At 46.0% G+C, this 18,661-nt stretch overlaps 1 protein-coding gene across 1 annotated transcript in view; it reads right to left on the bottom strand.

Annotated features, from left to right (window-relative positions):
* Nucleotides 1-18,661, bottom strand: part of HGFAC (HGF activator) — a 73,291-nt gene that overhangs the window by 26,551 nt on the left and 28,079 nt on the right. The window contains exons 6-7 of the mRNA XM_050947700.1: nt 17,187-17,318; nt 15,489-15,599 (exon numbers count right to left, since the gene is read on the bottom strand). Of these exons, the coding sequence (XP_050803657.1) occupies nt 15,489-15,599; nt 17,187-17,318 (243 nt within the window). The remainder of the gene's footprint in view (nt 1-15,488; nt 15,600-17,186; nt 17,319-18,661) is intronic.

Consider the following 18,661-nt stretch of genomic DNA (forward strand, 5'->3'; position numbering starts at 1 on the left):
TCATCAAAACTCATTGGGCAAGTTGAATAGCAATATCTCTGAGAGTATTTTTTGAAATGCTTATTGTGGAAAGAGGCCTCGGTAATTTAGTCTGTAATGTCCTATGGAGGTAAATCTACACAAACACAGTTAAGCTATTTTATTATCAGACATGCAACATCTGTTCCACACTCCAACTCACTCACTAGACAAGCAGTGCTGTGGTTGGCAGATCACAATATGGAAGCCCTTAAAAAGACACATCATTACATTCCTCCTCAATGTTTTAAAAACACATCAAGGCCTAACAAACATTAGCTCCTTCAATTCTGAGCTTACAGTTCTCTTGCTTGCAGCTCTTCTTCACTGGTTGTCATAGAATCATAGATTAGCAGGGTTGGAAGAGGCCTCAGAAGGTCATCTAGTCCAATCCCCTGCTCAAAGCAGGACCAACAACAACTAAACCATCCAAACCAGTGCTTTATCAAGCCAGGCCTTAAAAACCTTTAAGGATGGAGATTCTACGACCTCCCTAAGCAGCCCATTCCAGTCAGGGGCGGCTCCAGGCCCCAGCACGCCAAGCATGTGCTTGGGGCAGCAAGCCGCAAGGAGCGCTCTGCCAGCGCCGTGAGGACAGCAGGCAGGCTGCTTTTGGTGGCTTGCCTGCGGAGGGTCCGCTGGTCCTGCAGCTTTGGCAGACCTCCCGCAGGCACGCCTGCGGGAGGTCTGCCAAAGCTGCAGGACCAGCGGACCCTCCGCAGGCAAGCCACCAAAAGCAGCCTGCCTGCCGTGCTTGGGGCGGCAAAATGCCTAGAGCCGCCCCTGATTGCAGTGCTTCACCACCCTCCTAACTATGGTCAGGTTGAAAAGGTTCCTTTGTCCCCATTTAATGGTGCTAAGGCAGTCTGCTTTTCCACAGTTCTTAAAGGATTGCTCCAACTTGGAGCTGTTTTTCCCAGATTCTTTGTGGTTTTGTGCAACTTTTCCTCCTTAAAGTACTTTTTATTTTTCTCTGTTGAGTTTCTGAAGAACTGGGAATGGAAGGTTCTGTCTCTTCTGTATTCTAGTGTCAATGAACATTGGGGGTCCCTCAAACAGTTTCATTTTGTATCTCTATTTCTACCACATCTTCACTAGCACTCTCAGGAGCTGAATGTTTAAACAGATTTTTAAACCTCATTTTTAGAAATCCATCAACTTGTTCTTGCCTTCTTGAATCTTTTTCAGGCACTTTATTTGGAATCTGAAGCAGCTTATGTGTCTTTATTGCACTTTGTAGTAGTATCCTCCAGTCTCATCACTTTCTGTGCTTTCTGCTTGTTTCAAATGTGCATATTATGCACAATTCTGCTGGTAAAAGGTGTATTTTTCCTCTTACAGTTTTTTTTCCAGTGCATTGCAGTCCTGAAAGGCTGTGAGATGTAGGATTTACCAGCTTTCTTTGTTTCAATAATGTCTTCTCCTATAGGCACTGCCTTACCCACCTGGAATTCTTGCACCTTGCCTGCATGTCTGCCTTCCCCATTGTGGATGGATTTCCTTTCCCCCCACTTGTGTGTGTGTCTGTGTCTGAACCCTTGGGAGGGCCTACTAATAATAGTGGGTCTTTTCACTCTTTAAAGAGGAGGAAGTGTGGTCTAGTGGTACAGCACAGGCCTGAGAGTCAGGAGTACTAAATTCTGTTCCTGGTGCTGCTACTGGCTTCCTATCTGACCTTGGGCAAGCTACTTAACATTTCTGTGTGTTCATTTCCCCCTCTGTAAAATAGGGATGGATAACACTTACTGGGGAATTGTGATGGTTCACAAATCAATGTTTGTAAAATGCTTTTAAATTTTTGCATGAAAGCCACTATAGAAGTGGAAAGAATTATTTTCTATAACTTCTGTAATTTCTGTAATTTATTTACCATCTATCTCTCTGCTTGGCCACAGGATTCTATACAAACAGAAACAATCGGATTAGCCCATTTATGAAGAAAAAATGGTTCATATAATGTGCTGCTTTCCATTGGTAAATGGCAATACGACTTCCAACAGCACAACAGTCTGACTGAGCTTATCACTGAGACAAATTCCCGTTGAAAGCATAGTCTGATTATGAAAAACACAAAAACAATTTGTTGTGCGCCAAAAGCTATGCACAAAATTGGCAGCCCCTTGAAATGAATTAAATCTAATGGAAGGTTGACATGTAAAACAGGAATGGATCTGATTATGAAATAAAGTAATTTATAACACAAAGGAACTCTTTGTTAAACATTTGCTTAAAGAATGCATGCTGCAGTCACTGCAAGTAGGTTTACTGTTTAATATGTTTCTACTGAAATAAAAAATACCTTGTCACTTTTGACTTGCAAATATTTAAAAGCTCAGCTGAGCTAGAATTCAGATTAGTGTTTACCAAAAAACAAAAAAAAATTGTATAAATCCACATATTGTGTAAATGGAATCCTTTTATATACAAGTTTAAATTCAGAGTTCTATACACTCTATCAGGAATTCATTATGGCCTGATGAAATAAACTGAATACATTCCATAGTTAACAGCAGGGACTAGTTTACCTTTCATTTGATTTTTCTAGTGACATTTTAGACTACAATTTCAGCACAGCAATAATAATTCACACTGATGGCCATGTATGATATAAATACCTACATGGAGTTAGATTTCATAACAACATCTTGAACAAATAGTTTGTTATTAGAAAGGATAAAGAGATACAAAAGTTTTGGGCAGGAATGAACAGGATCTCAATAGTGCTATGTTTTGTAAACAAAAGGATGCCTATGAAAGGACATTTGTAAATTCTAGGATCCAGTTTACCCAGTCAATTCATCACTAGCCTCCCACTAAGGGCCAGATTTTCAGAGATGTTGAGGTGCCTAAATAAGCGGTTAGGCATCTAGTGGGATTTGAAAAGCTACTTTTAGGCACTTTTGAAAATCCCACTAGGTGCCTATCTGCATCTTTAAGCACCTAAATACTTTAAAAAATCTGGCTCTAAATCAAATTTGCACCTATTCTCTTGCCTATTAAATCAATTCACACCCACCTACATACTAAATCTATTGACTTTTCTCCTCCCACCTAGTCAATCTATTCACACCGCCTACTAAATCAGTTCATCTGCATCCTCCTCTACATTAAATCAATTCACACACACCTTCCTGTATATTAAATAACTCCTTCTAGCCTGCTCACTGAATTCACTCACACGTATTAGCTCAGCACTCTCCTGCCCAATCAGTTCACCTATTGGTTTGCACTCAGATCATGTTTAGATGATTTTCTTACAACCATAAAAGTATACAATTTTTTTTTTAAAGTAAAGTTCAGCTTCTTAACTTGGTTCAGCATGTGACCAGCCTAAGAGCTGCCACATACAGCCACACATTCTGTACGAACTTAGATTGTGTCCTGCTTGGAAGGGCACATCCAGCCATATGAAAACCAGAGAGGTTTGGGTTTATGAGAAGCTGCAGTTTTCAGCAAGGTCAGTTGTGTTCAGAGAATACAGAACAGCTTTTTTTGCTTTTTGTATAAATACCTTCTGAGCTACAGTATCCAGACACAGCAGGGATGGTTTTCTTGCTGCTTATCATCATCATCAAAATTTGTTATCTATATAACAGTATCACTCATAATATACTAGTTGATATACAGACATATGGGAAGGCACAGTCCCTGCCTCAAAGAGCTTACAATGTAAAGGAGGAACAGATGAAAATGGAGGGGAGGGGGTCAGAGGAGCTGAAAGACATAGTAGCTAAGTCTGGGCTCTTTCTGCACATCTCTAATACAAATTATATGAGGAATCCCTGCTCGTGATTCCCTGATTCCATAGCTAAGGATGAGTTTTGCACCAAAAGCAGGGATTTGCAGGTTTGTCATGTATGAAGAAAACAGCGTATCCTCTTCAAAATTACAGGACTCACTCTTTGAATAAGAATGATTTTTCTGAGAATTTACAAGTAAATTGGGTAATTATCTTATTAGTTAAAATTAATTTCAAAAGGGTCCTTTAAGAATTTCAGCACCCAGTCTCAGACTATTTCTTTTTCTTGAATTATCTTAATAACAGATCAACACAGACTTCTTTTGTAGTTAAACTCACAGAAATCTTATGCTACATATGAAGGGTTTTTGGTTTTTTATGATGGACATTTTTTCTTTATTCCTCATAACTGAAAGTATCTGCTTCAGCAAGGGCTGCCAAATTATGTTCTACAGCAAAGAATTCCACATAGAACCGCTCTCTTTCAAAGTGGCTACCATCTCTCATTTATCTCAGCGGGACTGAGGTTGTAACTTGCCAGCAATTAGAAGCCCTTCTCAAAATAGCAACCTATCGCCAACCGTTCTCAGTAGGTCTGTTCTTAACAAAGGTGACTGTTGAGTTCACTCTCACTGAAAACAGTTGGAGGCAGTGGCTATTTGAAAGAGGACACCTTACTCAAGGGCAGCTATAGCCTCAAGTCTACTGAAAACAATGGGATATGGAAGCCATTTTGAAAACTGGTAATTTTTCAGGAATTTCTCTGAAGATTTTTATCCACAAGCTTCTACTGACAGATGAACTTTCAGTTAGGAAGATTAATGGCAAAAATTATCATGAATCTTATATATTTATTTTCAAAGGCTAGATGTTACACCAGATCTACTCAACAGGAAAGGGTGTTTGTAGGGAAACATGGGATGCGAAAGGCAGGGGGAAAGCTACAGTATGTATGTGTGCAGTCAGGGAGAGCAAAGAGAGGGAGAAACTGACAGGTATATGCAGGGGAACGTGAAGTACAGCAGAGATGGGAAATTTGGTGGGGGAAGAGAGGTGTAGGAAGGAGCACCAGGTTCAGGGAATTTGGAGGAGAGAAGGTCAAGGGAACCTGGACTTTACACTGGCTGATTTGAACTGCTCTGGGCATTCAAACAACCTCAAACTGTGCCCTATAGAGGTACATGACAAGTGAACGGGAAAAAGAGAGGAAAAAATCTAAACTCTTTTAAAAAACTGAATTCCATGTCATCTGGGATGACAAACACCAAAATGCCTTCATCACGATTGTGTTGTTATTGTATGGTATATTCCTGTAGAGTTGGTAGGTTCATTATCATTAGTTTAGTCTGTATAAATCCTGGCAAAGAGCTTTTCATTTTTAAACATATTTTCACAGCCCTGACAGATAAGCTGGATCTCTCCTTTCACATTTTATGTGTGGGTTTTAGGCATCCACATGCAGATGGCTCATAGGCAGCTAAAGTCATTTGTTTAGCAGGCCAAGTGTTTGTTTTATTTCTTTCAAGTAAGCAATCAACACCTGCTTATTTCTTGCTCTAAACAAGTCAGACCACAAACCAGTAGTACAGCTATACTACAGTAATCTTGGGATTTATAATAAAGGCCATACTGCATGCACATTTATGAAGTCACATTTCAGGTTTGAGTGTTGGAAGCTGCCAACTAAAAAGGAACCTTAAGACAGTTCCTGCTGGGACTCCAGTTTGCAATCAGAGAGTTATGGAGTCACACAGCCTCCGGAGGAACTCTGGGAGGGATTGTGTAGTCACTCCCAGGACACCAATAAATGCAAGTGGAGCATACTGCCCTAGTCAGAACCGTGTTACATGTTCCTATTTCCTTGGCCAGCCACCACCAACTGTGCTGAGTGAAGGAAGGGCTGGGAAATGACCCTTTGGGGTAGACATCCTAAAAGGTTAGTTAAGAACCCTAGAGGACTTTCCCCTTTTTCAAGTTTTTTTATGTTTTTCTGAACTTTTTTATTGCATTCCTTGATAATGCAAATCGCTCACAGTCATACAGTTTAACAGTACTAGCCACTGATACTACATAACCCTTGATAAGCCTTCCCCTCCAGCAAAGTTGATATTGCAGGGTCAGATAGAGGGCTGGTTACCAATCACATTACTCAGGCACTTGCCTCCTATCTTCCCTAGTTGAACTTCCACCTATCTCTCACTCCTGAGTTCTTCATCTTCCTTCTAAGTGGGACAGCCTACCAAGGCCATTTCTACAAGCACTACACACTTCTCTCACTGCAGGACCCCTCAAAACCATTGGCTAAATCCTGAAGTTCCTGCTTTAGTCCTCCCCTGCTTCTTGTATTTCTCACACTCAATAGCCATAAAATATCAGTCTTACTTTCCTTCAGGATGCTGCCAGGAAAAAACGGTTACTCATTTTCTCGTAACTGTTGTTCTTCAAGTGCTTTCTCATGTCCATTCCAGTTAGGTGTGCATGTGTGCTGCGTGCACAGTTGTAGGAAAGTTTTTCCTCTAGTAGCACCCGTCGGTTCAGCTGTCGAGCCCCCTGGAGTGGCACTTCCACGTGGTGAATATATGACTCTGCTGACCCGGCGCCATCTCAGTTCCTTCTTGTCGGTTACTCCGACAGAGGGGAAGGTAGGTGGGACATGAGCAGCACAACTCGAAGAACAGTTATGAGAAAGTAAGTAACTGTTCTTTCTTCTTCGAGTGTTTGTTCATGTTGATTCGAGTTAGGTGACTCCCAAGCCCAACCCCGGAGGTGGGGTCAGAATTATGGAATCGCTGACTGGAGCACCACTCTGCCAAATGCTGCATCATCCCTAGCATGCTGGGTAATGGTGTAATGAGAGGTACAAGTGTGACCCGAGGACCGCATCACCACCCTGCAGATTTCTTGTATTGGGACCTGGGCCAGGAATGCCACTGAGGAGGCCTGCACCTTTGTGGAATGCGCCATTAGTGACAGAGCTGAAACTTTTGCTTGCTCGTAGCATGTCCAGATACAGGATGTGATCCATGACGAATCCTCTGTGACAACACCAGGAGTCCTTTCACCCAGTTTGCTACCACCATGAATAGCTGGTTTGACATACAGAACGGCTTCGTGTTTTCAATGTAAAAGACCGGTGCTCGGCAAATGTCCAGTGAGTGAAGCCTCTGTTCTCAGCTTAGGGTAAAAGACAGGTAGAAAAATGTCCTGATTAGAGTGGAATTGGGACACAACCTTTGAAAGGAAGGCAGGGTGAGGCCGAAGTTGGACCTTGTCCCTAAAGAAAACCTTGTAGGGAGGGTTGGAGGTGAGGGCTTTTAGGTCCAAAACCCTCCTCACTGAAGTAATGGCAACTTGGAAGGCCACCTTCCATGACAAGTAAATGAGCAAACAAGTTGCCAGTGGTTCAAACAGGAGCCCTGTTAGTCTGGAAAGTACCAGGTTGAGGTCTCACACCGGGATCAGCTGTCTAACCTTTGAGTAGAGCCTTTCCAGACCCTTAAGGAAATGGCCAATCACGGGGGTGGTGAAGACCCAGGTAGAAGGCAGAGATAGCTGCCAAATGCACCTTGATGGATGATGCTGCAGACCCTGCTGTTTTAAGTGCAGTAGGTATTCCGGGGTAAATGGTGGGGGGCCCTGCATTGGTGCTGAGCGGCTCTGGGCACACCACGTTGCGAACCTTTTCCACTTGGCCAGGTAGGTGGCTCTGGTGGAGGGCTTCCTGCTACCAAGCAGGACCTCCCTAACCAGCTCAGAGCACATGCGTTCCATAGGGTTTAACCATGAAGCTTCCAAGCCATGAGGTGGAGGGACTGGACGTTGGGGTGGTGAAGGTGACTGTGATCCTGGGTAATCAGGTCCGGGACCAAAGGCAATGTGATCGGTGCGACCACCGACAGCTCCAGTAGTGTGGTGAACCAGTGTTGGCGAGGCCACACTGGCGCCACCAGTATGACCCCCGCCTTGTCTCTGTGAATCTTGAGCAGGATCTTGTACACAAGTGGGAATGGTGGGAACACGTACAGCAGATGTTCCATCCAGGGGAGGAGAAATGCATCCATGAGAGAGTCCGGACTGTGATTTCAGAAGGAGCAGAACTGTGGGCACTTTCTGTTGCCTCGTGTGGCAAAGAGGTTGATCTGGGGAATTCCCCACCTCTGGAAAACACTGTGTATCACATCCAGGCAGATGGATGTGGAAGCATCTGCTGAGGTAATTCACCAGCTCCTTCTGGGAACCTGGGTGGTAGGATACTTCTGGGTGAATGGAGTGAGCTATGCAGAACTCCCACAGCTTGAGGGCGTCCCGACATAGGGGAGAGGAATGGGCTCCACCCTGCTTGTCTATGTAAAACATCACAATTGTGTTGTCCGTAATGACTCTCTCGCACTTCTCTTGCAGATGAGCTTGGAAGGTTTGGCATGCTCATCAGACTGCCCTCAAGTCCTTGATGTTGATGTGGAGTGACAGCTTATCTTGAGATGAGAGGCCCTGTGTCTGAAGGCCTCCCGGGTGCGTACCCCATTCCAGCACTGACGTGTCCGTTACCAGAGACGGAGAGGGCTGGAATCTGCGGAAGGGGACTCCCTTGCACACCTCCTGCAGGTTGAGCCATCAGCAGAGGGACTTGAGGACCTGCACCGAAAGGGTGACCGCTGAGTCCAGGCTGTCGCACCCCAGACAGTAAGCTGACACTAGCCAAGCTTAGAAAGATCTGAGATGCATGCGCATGCTGTCATGTGGCCAAATAGCCTCAGACAATCCCTTGCTGTGGTGGTAGGGTACCAACTGAGGCCTTGTAGGATGTCCATCATTGCTTGGAAAAGAGCCTCCGGCAGGAATGCTCTGACCTGGCCAGAGCCCAACACCACCACGATAAACTCTATCCTTTGAGTTGGTGACAGGGTCAACTTATTCTCGTTGAGGAGGAGACCCAACTTGTTGAAGGTGGATCTCAAAAAGTGGACCTGTGCTTCCACTTGGTCCCTGGACTGTCCCCTGAGCAGCCAGTCGTCAAGGTAAGGGTATACCTGCACCTGCCTCCAGTGTAGGAAGGGCCACAACTGATGTGCACTTGGGTGAACACTCAAAGAGGCGTGGACAGACTGAAGTGAAGGACCATAAATTGGTAATGCTTGTGACAGACCACAAACCTGAGGAAGTGTCTGTGGGCAGGCCATATCAAAATATGGAAGTATGCATCCTTGAGGTCCAGGGTGGCGGACCGTTCTCCCAGATCCAGAAAAGTGATAATTGTGTTCAGGGAGACCATGCAAAATTTCAGCTTTTTCATGAAGCGAATGAGGCCTCGCAGGTCAAGGATGGGTCTGGGGCCCCCTTTGGCTTTGAGGATTAGGAAATAATGGGAGCAGAATCCCCTGCCCCTTAGCTCCTGAGGAACCCCCTCCACTGCCCCTGTGGTGAGGAGCGTGTGGACCTCCTGCATGAAGACATGCTTGTGAGAAGGGTCCCTGAAGAGGGATGGGGAAGGGGAGGAGCAGAATGGGAGAGAATATCCCACTTCTACTGTGGAAAGGACTCAGCGGTCTGATGTTATTTGTGACCAAGCACAGTAGAAGTGGGACAGATGGTTCAGGATACAGGGATAAGGATTCGGTCTGTAGGCTGGTGAGTCGTCCCCGGGCGCACCTTCAAAAGGTTTGCTTAGAGCCTGATGAAGGGCACGCCTGACCCTGGCCTTGGCTAGGCAGGAACTGGGAAGGCTTGCGCCTGCTGCTCCCGTCACACTTCCTAGAGAAGTCTTGCCTAGGTCAGAGAGGGTAAAAAAGTTGCACCAGCTGTGGCTTAAAATGTTTGCGCGGAGTGGCCGGGGTGTGAACCCCCAGCAACTTGAGTATGACCCATGAATCCTTAAGGCTATGAAGTCTGGAGTCAGTTTGCTCTGCAGACAAGCCTGTGCCATCAAACGGCAGATCCTGTAAGGTCTTTTGCACCTCTGGGGGAAGCCCAGAGGCCTGGAGCCATGAGCTTCACCTCATGGCAATTCCCTAGGACAAGGTGCGCTCAGCCGAGTTTGCAGTGTCCAGTGAGGCCTGTAAAGAGGTCCGTACCACTGCCTTGCCCTTGTCAACAATTGCCCCAAACTCTTTCTTGGACTTCGTGGGTACTAGCTCCTTGCACTCTAACATAGAGCTCCAGAAATTAAAGTTCTATCTACTCAGGATTGCCTGTTGGTTAGCAATCCTGAGCTGGAATCCCCTAGTCAAGTGTTCCTTCCAGCCAAAAAGGCCCAAACTTTTAGAGTCCTTAGACTTGGGAGTCAGACCCTGCTGCTCCTACCTCTCACGCTCATTCACTGCAGCCACCACCAACAAACAGGACTGCGGGTGCGTGTAAAGGTACTCGTACCCCTTAGAGGGGACAAAGTACTTCCTCTTGACTCCCTTAGCAGTTAGAGGAATGGAGGCGAGGGTCCGCCACAGGGTCTTGGTGATGGCCTGAATAGTTTTAATGAGGGGCAATGCCACCCTTGATGGCCCTTCCAGAGCCAGGATGTCCACCATTGGGTCCTCTGGCTCGACCACCTCCTCGGCCTGCTGCCCTATGTTGCACGCCACCCTGCACAGCAGGTCCTGCTGCGCAGAACTGTCTATTAGGGGAAGTCTGGTGGAGGAGGTCCCTGCAATCACCTCATCTGGGGAAGATGCCAATGTTGCCAGCGGGGAACAGGGTCCTCTTGTCCCTCTGGGTCCCTGGGAGCATCCTGCATGGCCTCAGTCTCCACTCTGACCACCGCAGGGACAGTGCCGGTGGTGGGGACAGGATCCAGGGGCAGCTGCACGACTCGCACCGGTGTCATCTCAGAGCCCCGAGGGGTGGGACGACTCACCAATTCTGGGGGCACTTGTGGTTCTGACACCACTGAGTGAGAGTCCCTAGAGTGAGTGCCCTAGACTTGGTGGTAGGCCCATGGGGTCCAGAAGGGCCATTGCGTGTGCCCTTCCCACTGCGCCTGCCATGGCCCCACGCCCACTTCCAGCCTGCAGCGGTCAAACCTATGTCATCTGCGCTGAGATTAATGGGACTACACCTCCAAGTCTGATGACAAAGACCTGGACCACAAAGGCCAGGGCGGTGCCAACTGGAGCTTCACCAAGGATCGGTGCTGTGAGGCTGGGAGTGGTGCTGTGACCAGAAGCGGTGCCATGACATGGAGCAGTAACATGATGTAGAGCAGTGCCAAAACCAGGATCAATGCCATGATGGGGCGCAGTGCCATGATGGAGAGCAGTGCCGTCTGGTCAGTATTGGGGATCGGTGCCTCAGAGATAGAATCAGGGACCATTGAGGCGATCTTTGCATTAGCATCGGGGGCATGCTTCTAGATGGTGCTGCGTTCTACAACACCGAAGGCTTGTCCTGAGTGGCCGGGGACTGTGGCTCTGTCATGGCAATTAAGTCCTGTGCGGCCTTGAAGGTGTCCAGGGTGGATGGCAACTTGATGTCCTCCACCTGACACTCTTGACCAGGAGAGTTCACTGGCACCCAGACTCAATGGCCCCCCCTTGTGGGGCCAAAGTCAACAGTGCCGCCTCCTGGGCTGCCAGCACTGGGTGCTCCTCTCTAGGATGCACTGAAGTGGCACTGTCCAACGTGACAGCTCTCAGTGCAGGCAAGCACACCATCAATCTTCCTATGCTGCTTCTGTGGCACTGGGAAGTGACAGCGGTGTCGCATCGCCTCTGCCAGCTTCTGTGCCAGAGAGCACAGGTGCCGAGAGTCTCTATGCTCAGAGTCCTTCCTTGGCCCTGCTTTGCACATGGAAGCTGGAGCACTCCACATAGAGGAGCCCAGTGCCAGATCCTGTCAGCCCGAGGCTGGTTGCGGACAAAGACCCGCCTTCATCAGGAGCTGTTTGAGACAAAAGTCACACTCCTTCTTCATCCTGGGACAGAACCCCTGGCAGATCTTGCACCATTCCATTTGGTACACCTCCCCTAGACACTTGACACAAGAATTGTGGGGGTCGCCTATGGGCATGGGCTTGTGGCAAGTTCTGCAAGTTTTAAAGCCTTGGAATCGAGGCAACCCCAAGGAGGAACAGAAAAGCTGGGGTGGGGGGAAAAACCTCCACTTCTACACCGCTTACTCCTGAGGGCATTCTCTGCCAAAATATTAAAAATTCTGCACCAAAAAATTAAAATTTCTGTGCACAATATTTTAAAATTCTCCAAATTCTGCAAATTTTATTTGTCAAATAAATATGAAGGCTTCAGCATGGCACTGGGGAGCACACTGTGCAGCTTCCCCGGGTCACGGACTCAGCGATGAGGCTGCACCTAACCCTGACACAGTGCAAGGAACAGACCAGGTGTGGGCAATCAGGTTCAGCAAGGCAGGATCCAAGTGTGGAGAGGCTTAGTGTGGGGGGGATCCAGGTGTGGGTTCTGTGTGGGGCAATCTGGGTGCAGGCAGCTCAGTGGGGGATCTGGATGCACAGGGCCTTGTGGTGGGGTTCTAGGTGCAAAGGTAATGGGACTCTGCAGGGGAGTCCAGGTGAAGGTTGTTGGCACTCAGTGGGGGGATCTGGGGGAGGGATAGAGCTCGGCAGGGGGGTCTTGGCATGGGAGACCCAGCGAGGGGGTCCAGATGCATCTGGTTGGGCTTGGGTGAAGGGGGGAGCAGCTCCCTGCACAGTGATCCTTCCCTCTGCAGAGGAGTGATGGGGGCAGGAAGTGTGCTGGGGAGAGGGGGCGAGAGGAGGTAGAGAATTTGCAGGGCTTCCTACAGCCATGGGAGAAATCTGGGGGTGGGTCTGACGTGGATCTGGATGCACGAATGAGGAAGTCCTGTCCTCCTCAACCCAGCCAGGACTAGCAGCTGAGCCCGGTACAGGGTAAGAGCCACCAGCTGAGTCTTCCCCAGTCCCGCCCCCTGCCCCACAGTGATTTACCTCTCTGTTGTCTGCCCTAGGCACCCAAAACATACTGTTGGGGAGGGTCTCAACCAGTCTTGTGGCTTCCCTTTGCTTCCCCATCAGAAAGTCATTTTTCTGCAGGGAAGCAAAGAAATCTGTGGGGGACATAAATTGTGCACATGCACAGTAATGCAGAATTCCCCCAGGACCATCCACCAACTAACTATTAAAACTATACAACTGTTAAACTATTAAACTATATACACAAAGCTACTAGGAGAACTAGGGGAGCACTTGCAAAAGCAAGCCACCGCAGTTTCAATGACCGTCACTGGCGGTAAGAAGGAACTGAGGAGACACCAGGTTGGCAGGGTCATATATTCACCACCATGGAGGTGCCGCTCCAGGGAGCTCCACAGCTGATCCAACAGGAGCTGCAATGGGAAAAACCTTCAGACAACTGTGCATACGGCACACACACACCTAACTGGAATTGACAAGAGAAAGCACTTGAATAATAATAATATTTTTGTAAACAAGGATGGGATGATTCTCGTGAACTGATCGTTGTAAATAATATTGGCTGTAGACTAAGCCTTTTATTCCTATTTGTCCACCAGCAGATCTTTATTTCAGAGAATTGTCATTCGTCTCTATTCGCCATATGTACTTATTCATCTTGCGGGGGGTCGGCTTATAAATGAACCGGCTTATGATCGAGTATATACGGTAAGTGTTCCTTAGAGGTTTCCGATCCTAGCACTCAGCTAGGTCTGATCCATTGCCCATCGCAATCAATGGAGTCTGTTACAGAGTACTGACCTGGAGCAGACAGTCTGAGAGGCCAGTTCCCCAGGTACCTGGAAAGGGGTAAGAAAAATGAAAGGTGAAGGAATAATCAAAAAAAGACATTGGCTGAGAGGAAGATGGTCCCAAGGAGTAGTCCCTGGGTGAGAGAAAGAGTAGGAAAATCCAGGCTATTGTTCCTTTAAAGGCTTGGGGCCAGGAGCATTGTTCAGAGGTCAGGTGTTTGGGGTTACTAGTTCCACCTGGGAAGGGTCAAAGGACTGGTCAGATGATTATTTGGGTGAACCAAAAAGAAGGCTCCAAGTCCAGTGAAGGAGAGCTTGCTAGGGTGACCAGATGAGAGGGAGAAAATATTGGGACACATTGGGGGGGTGGGGGATCCACTGGCAGAGTAGCAAGAGAGAAAAAAAAAAAGCTGAGTGCTGCCGGCAGAGCACATAAAAATAAATAAATAAATAAGGCCAGTGGAATGAAATATCGGGACAAATTGTGTCCCGACCAAAGATCGGTTGGGACGCAGGACAAACACCTAGAAATCAGGACGGTCCTGATTTTATCTGGACATCTGGTCACCTTAGAGATTGCTGAGAGAAAGAACTCAGTAAGGTCACAGTCCCCAGAAGGAGGGCTGCGAAAACCCTGAACTTAAAGAACAGAGTTTGCAGGCCATGGAGGCCAGGACTTGATCTACACAGCTGAAGGAGGAGAGCTGTGAAAACTCAGAACTGAAGGGAAGCATTTATAGCCATAATTGGAACCCCACATTCCTGAAATAGAGAAGCTTGGAGCCCCAAACCTAAGGCAGGGCCATAGGCAGGATCTTTTTGAGAACCAGACAATGTTTAATAAATTAGACCCCAGGAGAGAGGGAATGCTTTTTTAAAGACTCTAGGAGTGGATAAATTATTCCCAAAAGAGAGAAACTGAGGCTGAGGACTGCAATGGAATGCCACACAGCAAGGAGGCATGCTCAGAGGCTGCTACCCTCTTACAGACTCTTGCCATTGACTACAATGGACCCTGGATCAGCATACAAGCCCTCTTAGCCAATGAGATGACAAGATTAGCATGGTATGGCTGATGACCTACTGTAATTTGCCTGCAAAAATTGCTGTATTTGAAAGATAGTCATTGAGTTTACTTGAAGAGAAGATTTAGTGCACTGATAAAGTTTAAAAATATATATAATCCATGCAGCGACAAACGTCAAAACTTCATAAGAAAGCTGCATCAAAAACTATGCACCTCTGAAGCTCAAACAAGAAACGACAAAGCAATTGTGTGTCTAGTTGCCAAGAGCCAGAGTCTCCTCTCAGTTTTATTACTGTAAATCAGGAGTATCAGTAGAGTTATACGTGTGTAAAACTGGTGTAAGTGAGAAAAGAATCAGGCCCCAGTGACTAAAAGCAAACACATACACTTTTATTCCTATTAACTATATTTGACTGACAAATACGGGAAGCTACCAGCGATTTTGCTAAAACAGACATTGCTTTACTTCATGTGGGAACAAATAAGACGCATGCTATTGTGTGGAAGAATTTATGCTACAATACGTGCATTGGATCCCGTCCACACTACAAGGCACTTTAAATCGATTTTAAGGGCTCTTAAAATCGATTTCTGTACTCCTCCCCAATGAGAGGAGTAACCCTAAAATCGATATTACTATATCAATTTAGGGTTAGTGTGGACGGAAATCGAAGTTATTGGTCTCATTCTTTTACTGAGCTACCCAGAGTGCACCGCTCCGGAAATTGATGGTAGCCTAGGACCATGGACGCACACCACCGAATTAATGTGCCCTAGTGTGGACGCGTAAAATCGATTTTATAAAACCAGTTTTATAAAACCGGTTTTAATAATTTCGATTTTATGCTGTAGTGTAGACGTGGCCTTAGCCAGAGAGAAGTTACTTACGCTACATGACTCTTCAGATGAAGACTCTGCTACATGTTGAGTAAAGTATGCAAGTAACACACACCTATTATCAGTCAGATGATCGATCAATAACATTTGTTCTCCCTGGCACATTGTTATACTTACGAATATTGCAATATTTTCCTACAAAGTTTTCTTTGCAACCACATATAGTTTTCCCAGTGAAGACAATCATTCTACAGGCACTGTCATGGAGACATGGATTACTGGTGCAACCTACAAACATAAATAGAAGATCAAACTCAATTAGTGTCCATAATGCAAGAAGGATAAATTGTTGATAAATTGAAGAGGGTCCAGAAAAGGGTCACAAGAATGATTAAAGGACTGGAAACATGCCGTATAGTGATAGACTCAAAAAGCTCAATCAATTTAGCTTAACAAAGAGAAATTTAAGGGGTGACATGATTACACTCTGTAAATATCTGCATAGGGAACTAATATTTGATAATGGGCTCTTCAGTCAGGCAGAGAAAGGTACAACACAATCCAATGGCTGGAAGTTGAAGCTAGGCAACTGAGACTGGAAATAAGGCATATCTTTTTAACAGTGAGGACAATTAACCATTGGAATAATTTACCAAGGGTCGTGGATTCTCCATCACTAGCAATCTTTAAAATCAAGATTTTTTAAAAGATATTCTCTAAGATTTTTTTTCAGAGAAGTGTTATTGCCAGTGTTATACAGGAGGTGGGTTAATCACAATGAGCCTTCTGGCCTTGGAATCTCTGAATGCTACATGCAGTACAAGAAAATGCAACCCACTTAAACAAATTTCACATCATATATTGTTGGAATCATCATGAGAGGATGAAAGCAAGAAGAATGTAGAGATGTTCATCATATTTATCATGGTGACAACATCTTAAGGCATCTCCTTCTCTGCCATATATACTTTTGGAATTGGTTTTCCCTTTTTTCACTATTTCCACGCTGGTCCAGACCTTCAGCTGGTACAAATCGAGATAGTTCCGTTATAGACAACAGAGCTATGCTGATTTACATCAGCTGAAGATCTGGCTCACTGTTTACTTTTACTGTCAATATCAATAGAGCTTCCCCTCTGTTGCAAATATCATTGCTTAACAAAGAACAGTAATTATTATTACTACTACTACTGCTCGTAAAATGCTCCCCACTATTGCAAAAGTTTTGAGAGAGCAGTGTAATATTTTATAATAAACCAACAGGGAGGGAGCTTAGTGAAGTAGTTAGAGCATGCAACTGGCAATCAGGATTCCTATGGTCAAAGTTATGCCATTGGTGATTTTGGCTCCTGGGCACATTCACAACTCTACCATGGACTTACTATGTGAGCTTGGAAAGTCACTTAACTTCTGTATCTCAGTTTCCACACCTGTAAAATGGGGCTGACAATATTTAACTAATTCGCTGGGGTGCTGTGAAGCTTAATTAATATTTGTAAATTGCTTTGAGATTCTGGGATAGAGGTGCAATTTTGCTATTATTATTCTTTAATCTATTGTTTATTCTGATGGGCCCCAGTTCAGGATCACATCCCTGTTCCTGAAAGCACGTGCTTAAAATGAAACACATGCTTAAGTCCGTCCTTATTCAATAAAGCACTTAAGCACATGCTCACAGGCTGAATCAGGTCCATTATCCATAAGTAGAAGAAAAAATATTTTTTTCTTTCTGGGTGTGTGTGTTGAAAGAGCCAGGTCACTATGTAGAATACTGTAGCACAGGTTTCAGCATCACTATTTTTAATTAGCCCACTACATGCAGATACACACTTAGAACAAAATAATGCTTATGCTTTGGACAGCACAGAGTAATACTTGTGTATCGTGTGTTTTGGCATTCAATTCGGCTGTTAACACACGTGCATTCTTCCACTACTCCTTTGTGGATTCTTGCCCAACTTTCGCCAGTGTCAAAGTACTCATAGCGACTTTCGTCAAAACACTTCCCTAAAATAAAATAAAAAAAGATTTCTAAGGTCTGTTACAAAGAATGATACCAAATGATTTGTTATGCCCTAATGATTCCTGTTCTTGTTAACTAGCCACATGTTATTTGAAAGTATGGCCTAGATCCACAAAGAAATTTAAATCCCAGTTTTAGGTACCACTGCGATCCACAAAACCCCTGCTTGGCTGCCAGCTAACCCTGTAGGCATGTACACTCACTCACTCACCTACATTTTTGCTTTTAAAGTCCTCTGGACAACTAAGTTTCTGCCTCAGTTCATACACACTGCTGCCTCATTCTAAGTGCCTGGACACCTATCTCCCACCTTGTCCTCAAATGTGATTCACAAATGAGAAGACAGGTGTTTGCTTGCCTCTCTTGCCTGTGGAGTCCGACCCAGTAGGCATGCTCTGATCACACCTACCAGACTGGGGCCCATGCAAAACCTGGTGAGAGGAGGACCCACCATCCGTGCCCACCATTTAGCTTTTAGCCCAGTGGTTAGGCCACTCACTGGGATGTGGGAGACCCTCCGTTCAATCCCCACCTCTGCCTGATGAGGAGAGAGGATTTGAACAGGGGTCTTCCACACTTTCCAGGAGAGTGCGCTAACTACTGCGCTATGGTCATTCTAATAGGGGTCTCCCTCAATCTCTTCTGTTGTAGCTGTTTCATTTTGGAGAAATAATTAAAGAGTGATTGGACCAGGGGGGCTGGATCTCCCATTTTCCAGGTGGGTGCCCCAACCACCAGGCTATGGAGACATTCTCACATGCTCTCTTTGGCCCAATGACTCTTCAATTAGTTACCCATAGTGGAACAGCTTCAACAGGGAAGATTGAGGGAGCCCCATATCAGAATACCCCATAGTTCAGCGGACAGGGTACACTCTGGAGAGGTTCAAATCCACTCTGCTCATCAGAATTGAACCTGGGTCTCACACTTCCTAAGTGTGTGCTCTACTCTCCTCCTCCAGTTATTTTGTGAGGCAGGCACCTCAGGCATCCTTGCAAGCAGAAATGACCCATGCCTGCCGATAGTAGGTGGGAGGAGGGAGCAGAGTGAGGACAGCAGCTTCAGCAAATATTACTGAGTATGTTCTGTTCATGTGAGCCAGGCAACAACTTGCCGGAAGGTGGAGGGGAATGTGACACATGGCCCCACCATGCATGGCCTCTGCTTGCAAGCAGCAGATTAGCACTTTTATCTGCCCGACTCCAGGAGAGGGGGTCCCAGGTGTGGATTGCAACAGGGACATGCACCTCCCTGCAGCCTGCAGTTAGGTGTCTAATTCTGTGAGGAGTGGGACTTAGAACACGCCCTTCTTGCTGGCAGCTCCCAT

Source organism: Gopherus flavomarginatus, chromosome 3 (genome assembly GCF_025201925.1).
Source record: "Gopherus flavomarginatus isolate rGopFla2 chromosome 3, rGopFla2.mat.asm, whole genome shotgun sequence".
Taxonomy (NCBI): domain Eukaryota; kingdom Metazoa; phylum Chordata; order Testudines; family Testudinidae; genus Gopherus; species Gopherus flavomarginatus.